Here is a 13,162-nt window from a genome sequence, read left to right on the forward strand (position 1 = left end):
CAGGGACTGAGGTGAGGCTGACTGGCCTGTAGTTCCCAGGATCCTCCTCCTTCCCTTTTTTAAAGATGGGCATTACGTTAGCCTTTTTCCAGTCGTCCGGGACTTCCCCCGATCGTCATGAGTTTTCAAAGATAATGGCCAATGGCTCTGCAATCACATCCGCCAACTCCTTTAGCACTCTCGGATGCAGCGCATCCGGCCCCAGGGACTTGTGCTCGTCCAGCTTTTCTAAATAGTCCCGAACCACTTCTTTCTCCACAGAGGGCTGGTCACTTCCTCCCCACGCTGTGTGCTGCCCAGTGCCGTAGTCTGGGAGCTGACCTTGTTCGTGAAGACAGAGGCAAAAAAAGCATTGAGTACATTAGCTGTTTCCACATCCTCTGTCACTAGGTTGCCTCCCTCATTCAGTAAGGGGCCCACACTTTCCTTGACTTTCTTCTTGTTGCTAACATACCTGAAGAAACCCTTCTTGTTACTCCCAACATCTCTTGCTAGCTGCAACTCCAGGTGTGATTTGGCCTTCCTGATTTCACTCCTGCATGCCCGAGCAATATTTTTATACTCATCCCTGGTCATTTGTCCAATCTTCCACTTCTTGAAAGCTTCTTTTTTGTGTTTAAGATCAGCAAGGATTTCACTGTTAAGCCAAACTGGTCGCCTGCCATATTTGCTATTCTTTCTACACATCGGGATGGTTTGTCCCTGTAACCTCAATAAGGATTCTTTAAAATACAGCCAGCTCTCCTGGACTCCTTTCCCCCTCATGTTATTCTCCCAGGGGATCCTGCCCATCAGTTCCCTGAGGGAGTCAAAGTCTGCTTTTCTGAATTCCAGGGTCCGTATTCTGCTGCTCTCCTTTCTTCCCTGTGTCAGGATCCTGAACTTGACCATCTCATGGTCACTGCCTCCCAGATTCCCATCCACTTTAGCTTCCCCTACTAATTCTTCCCGATTTGTGAGCAGCAGGTCAAGAAGAGCTCTGCCCCTAGTTGGTTCCTCCATTACTTGCACCACGAAATTGTCTCCTACACTTTCCAAAAACTTCCTGGATTGTCTGTGCACCGCTGTATTGCTCTCCCAGCAGATATCAGGGTGATTGAAGTCTCCCATGAGAACCAGGGCCTGCGATCTAGTAACTTCCATGAGTTGCCGGAAGAAAGCCTCGTCCACCTCATCCCCCTGGTCTGGTGGTCTATAGCAGACTCCCACCACGACATCACCCCTGTTGCTCACACTTCTAAACTTAATCCAGAGACACTCAGGTTTTTCTACAGTTTCATACTTGAGCTCTGAGCAGTCATACTGCTCCCTTACATACAATGCACTCCCCCACCTTTTCTGCCCTGCCTGTCCCTCCTGAACAATTTATATCCATCCATGACAGTACTCCAGTCATGTGAGTTATCCCACCAAGTCTCTGTTTTTCCAATCACATCATAATTCCTTGACTGTGCCAGGATTTCCAGTTCTCCCTGCTTGTTTCCCAGGCTTCTTGCATTTGTGTATAGGCACTTGAGATAACTCGCTGATCGTCCCTCTTTCTCAGTTTGAGGCAGGAGCCCTGCTCTCTCTCGCGCTCCTGCTCATGCTTCCTCCTGGTATCCTACTTCCCCACTTACCTCAGGGCTTTGGTCTCCTTCCCCCGGTGAACCTAGTTTAAAGTCCTCCTCACTAGGTTAGCCAGCCTGTTTGCGAAGATGCTCTTCCCTCTCTTCGTTGGGTGGAGGCCGTCTCTGCCTAGCACTCCTCCTTCTTGGAACACCATCCCATGGTCAAAGAATCAAAAGCCTTCTCTCCGACACCACCTGCGTAGCCATCCATTGACTTCCACGATTCGACGGTTTCTACCCAGGCCTTTTCCTTCCACGGGGAGGATGGATGAGAACACCACTTGCACCTCAAGCTCCTTTATCCTTCTTCCCAGAGCCACGTAGTCTGCAGTGATCCACTCAAGGTCATTCTTGGCAGTATCATTGGTGCCCACTTGGAGAAGCAGGAAGGGGTAGCGATCCAAGGGCTTGATGAGTCTCAGCAGTCTCTCTGTCACATCGTGAATCCTAGCTCCTGGCAAGCAGCAGACTTCTCGGTTTTCCCGGTCGGGGTGGCAGATAGATGACTCAGTCCCCCTGAGGAGAGAGTCCCCGACCACCACCACCCACCTCCTTCTCTTGGGAGCGGTGGTCATGGAACCCCCAACCCTAGGACAGTGCATCTCATGCCTTCCAATCGGCGGAGTCTTCTTCTGTTCCCTTCCCTCAGATGTATCATCTAGTCCACTCTCCGCATTAGTACCTGTGGAGAGAACATGAAAACGGTTACTTACCTGTGTCTGCATCATTATCTCCTGCAAATGTAAACAAAGTTGTTTGTCTTAGTGATTGGCTGAGTGAGAAGAAGGACTGGGTGAACTTGTAGGCTTTAAATTTTGCATTGTTTGTTTTTTGAGTGCAGTTATGTAACAAAAAAAGTCTACATTTATAAGTTATACTTTTATGAAAAAGAGATTGCACTAGAGTACTCGTGTGAGGTGAACTGAAAAATACTGATTCTTTTATCATTTTTACAGTGCAAATATTTGTATTCTGTGTTGTAATTAAAATCAATATATTTGAAAATGTAGAAAGCATCCAAAAATATTTAATACATTTTCATTGGTTTTCTATTGTTTAACAGTGCGATTAAAACTGTGATTAAATTTTTTTAATTGCAATTAATTTTTTGAGTTAATTCCTTGAGTTAACTGTGATTAATCAACAGCCCTAAGTAGGATTACAGAAGCATGGTGGAATAGCACTCATGACTGGAATATAGGTATTGACAGGTATGTGCTATGTAGGAGAGATTAGCGATAATGATAAAGGTGGTGGGACAGCATTGTACATTGACAAAGTGGTAAAGTGTAAAGAAACAAGAAGTGATAGTATGGACAAAACTGGATCTGTTTGGCTCAAAATCACTTTGGAGAAGGATTGTAAAAGAGGTTTTGTTGGGATAGTGTTAGAGGTCTGCTGTAGCCCCCAGGGTCAGACTTAGATATGGATAGAGATTCTTTAATATTATTACTATTGGGAATTGATTTGTAATGGAAGACTTTAACTTCCTGAGTATAGATTGGAGAATAAATGTTACTAATACTGATAGGGCTCAGTTATTCCTGTATGTGATAGAAGACAATTTTCTTCATCAAACTGTAACCAAACCAACAAGAGGTGATGCAATTTTAGACTTGGTTTTGGAAAATAGAGAGGACATCATAGAAGAGCTGGTTGTAGAAAATAGCCCTTAGATCAAGTGATCATGAGTTCCTTCATTTTAAATTTAAATGGAAGGATAATCAAAACCAGATTCATCGACTGTGATTCTGGGTGTGAGAAAACCTGGATTTGTGCTGGAAATGGCCCGACTTGATTATCATACACATTGTAAGGAGAGTGATCACTTTAGAAAGGCTATTACCAGCAGGAGAGTGGGGTGGGAGGAGGTATTTTTTCATGCTTTGTGTGTATATAAAAAGATCTTCTACACTTTCCACAGTATGCATCTGATGAAGTGAGCTGTAGCTCACGAAAGCTTATGCTCAAATAAATTGGTTAGTCTCTAAGGTGCCACAAGTACTCCTTTTCTTTTTGCTAATACATCTGTGTTTTCAGTGGTAGTACAATATGACTGAGATTAGCTATCATTTTATCTATATTTAAGAAAAGGGAAAAAAGGTGATCTGGACAATTACAGATCTCTTATTCTGACCTCAGTAGCATGCAAGGCTTTAGAACAAACAGTGAAGGAAATAAAAATTAAACTTATGGAGGTAATTGGTAAAAGGGATGTAGTGCAACAGAGATTTACGAAAGGTATATCATTTCAGAATAACCTGATTTCTTTCTTTGGAAAATAATTGATTTTTTAGATATGGGAAGTGTAGTGAATCTAATATATTTGAATTTCAGTAAAGTATTTCACATGGTACCTCATGGAAAATTAATAGTTAAATTAGGGAAGATGTGGATTAATACAGCACTGTAAGGTGGATAAGGAATTTGATAAGGGGGAGAAAGCAATGGGTTATGCTGTAAGTGAATTATCAGACTGTAAGGAGATTACTAGTGTAGTTTCTCAGGGATTGGTCTTGAGACCATTCTTATTCAATCTTTTTATTAATGACCTTGGCACACAGAGTAGGAATGTGCTAATGAAATTTGCCAAGGACAAAAAGTTGGGAGATATTATCAATACAGAAGAGAATTGGAGCATTATACAGGAAGATCTGGATAATCTTGGAGACTGGAGTCACAGAAATGGGATGAAATTCAATAGTACAAAGTGCAAGGTCATGCACTTAGAATCTAATAGGAATTTCTGCTACAATCTAAGTGCCCATCAGTTGGAAGCTATAGAGGAGGACAGAGATCTGTCTGTGTGGGTGATCAGAGGATGACTGTGAGCTATTAATGAGATGTGGCTGTGAAAAAAGGCACAGGGCACTGGTAAGGTAAGTTCTTGTTTGGAATACTGTGTACAATTCTGGTCACCCATGTTCAAGAAAGATGAATTCAAACTGGAACAGGTACAGAGAAAAGCTATGAGGATGACTGGGGAATGGATGATCTATTTTATGAGAAGAAACTGGAAGAACTTGGCTTGTTTAGTCTAGCAAAAAGAACACTGAGAGGGGATGTGATTCATTTCTCTCTATAAATACATTAAAGTGTTAAATACCAGGGACAGTGAAGAGCTATTTAAGCTAAAGAATGATGTTGGTACAAAACAAATGGATATAAACTGGCCATGAACAAATTCAGGCTGGAAATTAGAAAGTTTCTAACCATTGGAAGGGTGAGGTTCTGGGAGTTGTGGGGGAAAACAACCTAATTAATTTCAAGAGAGAGCTGAGCAGATTTAGAGTGTGATTGTATGACAGGGTTGCTTGTGATGGTAGGGGGCTGGACTCAGTAGCCTTGGGGCTCAATTCCCATTTATATTGTATGTTCGTTAAGCTCTTGCTTCAGGCTTTCCACCAACAACCAGCAGGTGTCTGGAAGGGATTCTCCCCAATTTATTCTTTTAATCTCCTTCCTCTGAAGTGGCAGTGATGTCCATGGCTGGAGCTGAAACACTGGGCAGCATGTGCCAGGGCTCTGAGGTGGCACTGAGCATTCTCTATTTCAAATGCTTGGCTTGTCTAGTTCATGCTCACCTGCTCAGGGTCTAACTGATCACCATATGTAGGGCTAAGAAGGAATGTTCCCAGAGGTGAGATTTTTAGTAACTTTGTGGATGGGGTTCAACTTCCTGTGCAGCATATGGGTGTGAATCATTTGCTAGGATTATCTGTGTATATCTCATTTAATCATTTCCCTGCCATTGCAGGGGCTTTGGGCATTGATGCATCTTGTCTCTCTCCCTCCCCACCCCACCCTCCTTTTCAGATAACACAGCTTTTACTGTGTTAGGAAAGGTTTCACATCTGGATACTGAAGATTTAAAAACTGGTTTTTTTTTTACTTTGCAGGATATCTGTATATCTGCTATAAAGGAAAAGGATATTGAAGCTAAATTGTCTCAGATAATTGAAAGTTGGGGAGGCCAGAATTTGAGTTTTTCACCATTTAAAGCAAGAGGAGAGCTACTGTTAAAGGGAGCTGAATCAGCAGAAATTATTACACTTATGGAGGACAGTTTAATGATCTTGGGCTCTTTACTTAGTAACAGGTAATTCTTAAGTGAATTTTTTGTGGATTTGCTAATTTTTGTAAATGTTGATAATAAACACACCATAATTAAATTTTCAACCATGTTATTCGAAGTGGCAAAGAGTCCTATGACACCTTTTAGACTAACAGACATATTGGAGCATAAACTTTCGTGGGTGAATACCCACTTTGTCCGACGAAGTGGGTATTCACCCACGAAAGCTTATGCTCCAGAAGTGGGTATTCACCCACGAAAGCTTATGCTCCAATACGTCTGTTAGTCTATAAGGTGCCACAGGACTCTTTGCCACTTTTACAGATCCAGACTAACGCGGCTACCCCTCTGATACATGTTATTAGATTGACACTTAATCAGCAATAAACGTGGATGAAATGTTACTGTATTGTGTAGATGTTGGTACATTAATAATGTTACTACAGATAACTTCTTTCAGCTCACAAACATATAGCAATCTATTCTCTTGATACATTTGAATAAAATTAAATTTGTTTATTCAAGTTTTTAAAAGATCATTTTTGTTCTCTAATTTATCCATATTTTGTTTCACTCCCTCTATAAATATTTTTCTTTATACTTTAATTTAAAGTTATTCTTATTTTTCATCCCTGGTTTTAGATATAATATACCATTTAAAAAAGATATTCAGAACTGGGTGTACAAACTGAGCACCTCCAGTGATATCATTGAAGAGTGGTTGGTGGTTCAAAACCTATGGGTTTATCTTGAAGCTGTTTTTGTTGGGGGAGATATTGCAAAGCAATTACCTCAGGTAAATCTATAATACTTACTCATATTTATATTGTAAAAACTTAACTAAATACCAGTTTACAAAAGAATGTGTTACCGTGTTGATTTAAATTATGCTTAGGAAGCAAAACGTTTTCAGAACATTGACAAATCATGGATAAAAATAATGCAACGAGCTCACGAGAATCCTAATGTTGTTAACTGTTGTGTTGGAGATGAGACTATGGGACAGCTTCTGCCTCATTTACATGAACAGTTGGAGGTGTGTCAGAAATCACTTACAGGGTAAGAAATTTTTTTGAATACATGATTACGTTATACAGTTATATAAAGTCAGTAATGTTTTATTTTAATTACAAATCAAAGAGCTAAAAGTGTTAAAAGTAGAAGTTATTTTTATAAGGTTGTCACACACATTAATATACTGTAGTCTGTCTCTAGAAGAGCAGTATTGCAATCTTCATTTTATTATTTGTATTCAAAACTCCTTCAGCAATTGGGTGGCTAGATAATCTCCCAAGAATAGGAATCTGTACTAATAACATTCAAAGGAGAAAGTGTTACTACAGTAAGTATAGATATTCAGATAGGTTTAGACACCCAAACTGCCTTCCCACTTCTTTGAAGTATCATACATAGATTCTGATGTAAGGAACTAAATGAACACAGGACATTAGCTCTTGAAGTCCTGAATTCAGTTTAAATGATTTGCTGCACTGGGCCTGTGATCCTGTTATAAGTATTCTTTGTTGCCAGAAAGGCATGTGTGTGATCCCAGCAGTCATGGGGTATGTCTATATTTGGAGTTGAAGGCGACATTTCCAACTTGCGTAGACATCCTTGCTCTAGATGTCATCGAGGTAGCCCACTAAAAATAGCCTAGCCACTTTATCACAGGCAGCAGTGAGCGGTGACATGGAATAGCCACTCTAAGTGCACATCTGCCTGGACGCGGTAGGTACATACTTGTGGCTAGCCTCTGCCACTGCTCTCTGCCACCCATTCTACCACAGCTGCACTACTATTTTTAACATGCTGACTTGATGAAACCTACTTCTAGGATGTCTACACATCTGCAAAGTCGGATGGGAATCACACCCCTAGTTCCAAGTGTGGACATAGCCACAACTTTCCATATGTTTCTGACTTCAACACAGAGAGTATGTCTACACAGTAATTAAACACCAATGACTGGCCCGTGTCAGCTGACACAGGGTCTCATGGCTTGGGCTGTGGGGCTGTAAAATTGTGGTGTAGACATTTGGGTTAGGGCTGTAGCCCAAGCTCTGGGACCCCTTGAGAGGTGAAAGTCCCAGAGCCTGGGCTCCAGCCTGAGCCTGAATATCTACACCACAGTTTTACAGCCTGAGCCCACTAGCCCGAATCAGCTGACCCAGGCCAGCAGCAGGTGTTTAACTGCAGTGTAGACATACCCTGATGGTCCAGTTGTGCCCAAGAACAAGAATCTGTACAACAGAATTTACTCAAAGAACTACAGTTATTGGTAAGCATCTTTCTTTCTAGGCATTAGCACAGAGCAGGGTGGAAAAAATTCAATTATGAAAAAATTTAAATCTTATTTTTAATGGAAACACATTTTTCTTTCTAAAAAACCCATTTAAAATTAAATTTGAAATTGTCAACCTAAATCAAGATCTAAACTTAATAGATTATAGTAAAAGCATTTACATTAAATAAAAAATAATATTCAAGCAGTATGGGTTAGCTGCTGAAATTTTAAAGAAAATCAGACCACTGAACTAATGGAAATCACTGACAAAGCACCTGCAAACAGAGTTTGTTGAAGTGTCAAACCAGCTTTTGAAAGAAGCAGCTTCTTCTGTAGGCACAGAGAGAATATTTTCTTTATTTCAGTTTTTTTCAACTAGTTCAGTTCAATGACTAGTTCAAAGATGAGAAACTGATTGGGTGTTGAAAAAGCAGGAAAACTTGTTTTTCTCTTCTGGACTGTGCATGGAAGTGTGAGAGTATGAGATCTACTAGTTCTAAAGTCTTGAATGACCAGCTGACCCGAAGGAATCAGTTCAATTCACTTACTACAGATAATACTTCCTTTGTTTAATAAATCAATTTAAAAAACAAAACAAGTTTTGATAACTTACTGGTTTCTAATCTATCTAGCACATTTAAGGTAGTTTTATTCAACTGATAAAAACAATTTTAAATGCTGCTTTTTAAAAAATTAATGGAACTTCAGTTTGCATCCAAACACAGCTTGACACAAATCATGAGTAAAAAATTAATCTAGTAAATAACAAATGTGTCATTTGCCATTTTCTAACATAATAAAAACTGTAAATATTAAGAATCTGAATAAATGTATGTTAAACTCTATAATTGCTAAATAAGTGTATAAAATATAATATCCTCCTGGTTAGCAAAAAAAAAGCACCAATTTAGTGCAAAGGCTGTATTTAGTTGCATATCAACATGTTTTAATGGTTGCCAACCAATAAGAATAATCCTTTCTTTAGGAAAATAACTAAAAAGTAAAAATGCAAAACAGGATTAAAATAAATAATTTAAATCATGATTATAATTGGTGATTTAAATTACTTTGCTTTAAAACAGTTCACCCTGGCACATAGTATTGTGGCAGTGAGCTATGGCTTTTGATATTTTAAGCCCTGATTTGTGAAAGCTGCCCTATTCAGGACAGCACTTAACTATGAGCTTTAAATTAAGCATATGCTTAAAGTGCTATCCTGAATAGAGGTATACTCAAGCATTTGTTTAAATCTTTTTCTAAATTGAGTGTTAGACTGATAGGTTTAGGAAGGATGAAGAAAATGGTGGGTTTTTTTAAATGATGTAATATTTCACAGTCTGATTCACAATTTCATGTAGAATACATTTTGTAATGAAAATCTTGCACAATATTTAAGATATTTAGAGAAGAAAAGGCTACTGTTTCCCAGATTCTTCTTTATCTCTGATCCTGCCCTTCTTGAAATTCTTGGACAAGCAAGTGATTCACACACCATTCAGGTAAGTCTTGAGTGACTATTATAAAGTTAGTATGCTACCAAAAAAAGCTTTGAAAGAAATATTTAAATAAATAAAATATGCAAAAAGCAAAGGCAAAGTAAACTGTAAATGTAACAAATTCTTCTTGAAAACCTCATTCAGAGCAAGATTTTCAGCTGCTTCTCAGACTTTAGATTTTACTGTAAATTTTACTGTAAAACAAACGCACAGAAAGTAACTTAAAATTCTACATTTAGTGCATAATGACATGATCCTGCTACATAATCTGTGCAGTATAAAACTCCATTTGTGAACTTCCTTGCAGGATCAAGTCAATAGTTATTTTTCTTATATGTCTGTTAATATTAAATGTTTACATTGAATTACTTTCTAAATTATCCTTCTAGCCACATATGCCTGCCGTATCTGACAATATAAATGAAGTGGAGTTTCACCCAAAGGATTATGATCGCATAATGGCAGTCATATCAAGAGAAGGAGAGAAAATTCCAGTAATACTGCTAATTTCTTCTCAATTTATCATTAATTTTAAATGTTTCATTGTTTATTTTTTTCAGTAACCTTATTATATGAGAAGCCATTCTTTTGCTGAATGCACAGAAGTAGATGGTTAAACTAAGTTAATTATGAATTAATAGTTAATTACATGATTTCTTTAAAAAAAGATCAGAATAAATTCTACATATTTGGTAATATGTTTATTGATATTTAAAATCAAAACAATAACTATATAACATTTATAACACAATAATAAATAATAGGGATTTGGTAGCTACATATAATTGTGTACATTTCACTTCTATTAAATTTTTCAGTTGGACACTCCAGTGAATGCAAAAGGACCTGTAGAACTTTGGTTGCTAGATCTGTTGCGCATGCAACAGTCTTCATTACACTGTGTAATTAGGGCAGCATATTATCAAATTAGTGACCCAGGATACCAGCTGCTTAACTTCCTTTATCACTTCCCAGCACAGGTAAGAACAGGGGGGGAATGTATATGTCTATGTATGCATATATGTATAGATTAGAAGCAGCCTTCTGAGAAAAGCAGAGGTTGTACAATTTGTGGTTGGCAATTTTATCTGTTTGTTTCAGGTAGTCCTCAAAATGTGCTTGGTGTGATACAAACATAGTCCCTGACCTCAAAAGTTTATACTCTCAAAAAGTTGAGATGATGATGATGATGATGATGATGGGCGATCACTCGTTACCGGGTATGATCATCTTCCATGGGAGTTATGGGTCCTCAGGTGGCTAATAAAGCCAAAACGATACCCTTTTTTCAGCTGAGAGAACATAACCTGTTTTGGGAGGCAATGATATGGATTCCGGACAATGTGACCAGTCCAGGGGAATTGCTGATGGATGATCATTGCCTCGATACTGGTGGTCTTTGCTACTTCCAGAAGACTAATATTGGTGCACCTGTCTTCCCATTTGATCTTCAGAATCTTATGAAGGCAGTGTTGATGGTGCCTCTCAAGGACTTTCAAGTGGTGTCTATAGGTTTTCCAAGTTTTGGACCCATACAACAGTGCTGGGAGAATAATGGCTTGATAAATAAGGAGCTTGGTGTCTGTTCGAATGTTGTGATCTTCAAAAACCCTGTGGCGTAAACGAGAAAAAGCTACAGTGGCACAGCTCAGGTGATGTTGAATTTCTGGATCAATATCTGCCTTGGATGAAAGATGATTTCCAAGATAGAGGAAATGATCAACGTTCTCCAGTGCTACCCCATTGATTTTGATAGATGGGGCATGTAATACCTCATTTGGAGAAGGCTGATGGAGCACTTTAGTCTTCTTGATATTAAGAGTGAAACCAAGACATACATAAGCATCGGCAAACACATTCAAGATAGTTTGAAGATCTTCCTCAGAGTGGGCAAAGATTGCGTTGTCATCAGCATACTGAAGTTCTACAATAGATGTTGTGGAAATCTTACTCTTCGCTTTCAGCCTGCTAAGCCTGAACAGGTTTCCCTCCATTCTGTAAATGATTTCAACACCAGCTGTAAACTTCCCAGAAATTAGTTAAAGAATGACAGCAGTAAAAACCACAAACATGGTTGGAGCAATGATACAGCCCCGTTTGACTCCTGTTTGTACTTTGAAAGGTTCACTCTGGGAGCCAGTGCTGCTCAGAATAGTCACTTTCATGTTATCATGAAGCAATTTTAGGACATCAATGTATTTATCAGGACATCCAATCTTAGAAAGTACAGTCCAGAGGGCACAACGATTCACTGAATGAAAGGCTTTAGTTAGATCAATAAAAGTCATATATAGTGGTCAGTTTTGCTCCTGACACTTTTCTTGCAGCTGCCGTGCTGTGAAGCACATATTCACAGTTCCACAGTATGGTCGGAAACCACTCTGTGACTCCAGTAAGATTTCTTCTGATAGGGGCAGAAGGCAGGTTGCAAGGATCTGCGCCAGAACTTTGCCTGCAAAGACTAGGAGGGAGATACCACAATAATTTCCATAATCCACTTTATCCCCTTTCTTGAAGAAGGAGACAATCTCCTCCTTTATCCAGATTTTAAGGATAAGCAGATAAAGCTGCCAAATTAGCTCTGGTCCACCATTTTTAAAGATTTCAGCAGGGATCCCATCTAGACCCGCTGCCTTGTCGTTCTTCATCTGCTTGGTGAAATTGTGTACCTCATATAAATTGGGAGGGTCTCCGAGCTCATCCCGAAATGGTCATTGCAGGATTTGCTCAAAGACTTCATCTGTAACCATAGAATTACGGTTAAGGAGATCTTCAAAATGTTTTTTCCAGCGAGCATTGATGGCTTCATTGTCCTTCAGAAGTGTGGTTCCATCTTTAGAGCGAAGAGGATTCATACCATGACAAATTGGCCCATAAACAGCTTTCGTGGCACTAAAGAAACCACATGTATTGTGGATGTCCATGAGATGTTGGAGTTCTTGCGCTTTCTCAGTCCACCATTTGTTCTTTAGTTTTACATTGTATTTCTGCCCTAACCTTGGCATGGGCTTCTCTTTTTATATTACAATTTATGTTGTTCTGCCAAGTGCGAAATGTCATTTTCTTCTCGTTGATGAGTTGCTCAATTTCAGTATCATTCTCGTCAAACCAGTTCTAATATTTTCTGGTTTGGTAGCCTGTGGTTTCCTCACAGGCATTAATGATTACTGCTTTCAACTGGATCCAATGTTCCTCAATTTCTTCTGGAAACTCTGATGGGAGCTTTTCTTCTAAGACTGCTTGGAAGTGGTCATGCTTAATAGGGTCCTTCAATCTTGAACCTTCAACTTGCGCCTGACCTGCTTCTTTTGCAGCATCCATTTGGGAGCAATCTTAATTTTCATTGTGGATCGAATAAGGCGATGATCAGTGCAACAGTCATCAGCACTTGTCATTGTTCTTGTGAGAAGTACGCCACTACAATCTCGGGCACGAACTCTCGAGGAGATGCCAGCGCTTTGACCATGGGTGTCTCCAAGATGTTTTGAACTTTTCCTTTTGTCGGAAAAGAGTTTTCATAATAATAAATTCATGTTCAGCACACTTGGTCAGGAGTAGAATTCCATTTGAATTGTTTTTGCCAACTCCTTCTTTCCTGATTGTTCCTTTCCACAGGTCTGACTCTCGTCCAATATGTGCACTGAAATCCCCCAGAAGGATGATCTTGTCTTCTGTAGGGGTCTCTCATAAAATAGTC

The 13,162-nt window shown here is 39.3% G+C and overlaps 1 protein-coding gene across 1 annotated transcript in view; it reads left to right on the forward strand.

The window, feature by feature from the left end:
* The window catches only part of DNAH8 (dynein axonemal heavy chain 8), a 589,186-nt gene that overhangs the window by 287,419 nt on the left and 288,605 nt on the right, over positions 1 to 13,162 (forward strand). The window contains exons 36-41 of the mRNA XM_084624647.1: positions 5,510 to 5,709; positions 6,328 to 6,481; positions 6,581 to 6,744; positions 9,366 to 9,468; positions 9,855 to 9,959; positions 10,284 to 10,445. Of these exons, the coding sequence (XP_084480773.1) occupies positions 5,510 to 5,709; positions 6,328 to 6,481; positions 6,581 to 6,744; positions 9,366 to 9,468; positions 9,855 to 9,959; positions 10,284 to 10,445 (888 nt within the window). The remainder of the gene's footprint in view (positions 1 to 5,509; positions 5,710 to 6,327; positions 6,482 to 6,580; positions 6,745 to 9,365; positions 9,469 to 9,854; positions 9,960 to 10,283; positions 10,446 to 13,162) is intronic.

This window comes from Lepidochelys olivacea (assembly GCF_965140295.1).
Source record: "Lepidochelys olivacea isolate rLepOli2 genome assembly, chromosome: 3".
Lineage (NCBI taxonomy): Eukaryota > Metazoa > Chordata > Testudines > Cheloniidae > Lepidochelys > Lepidochelys olivacea.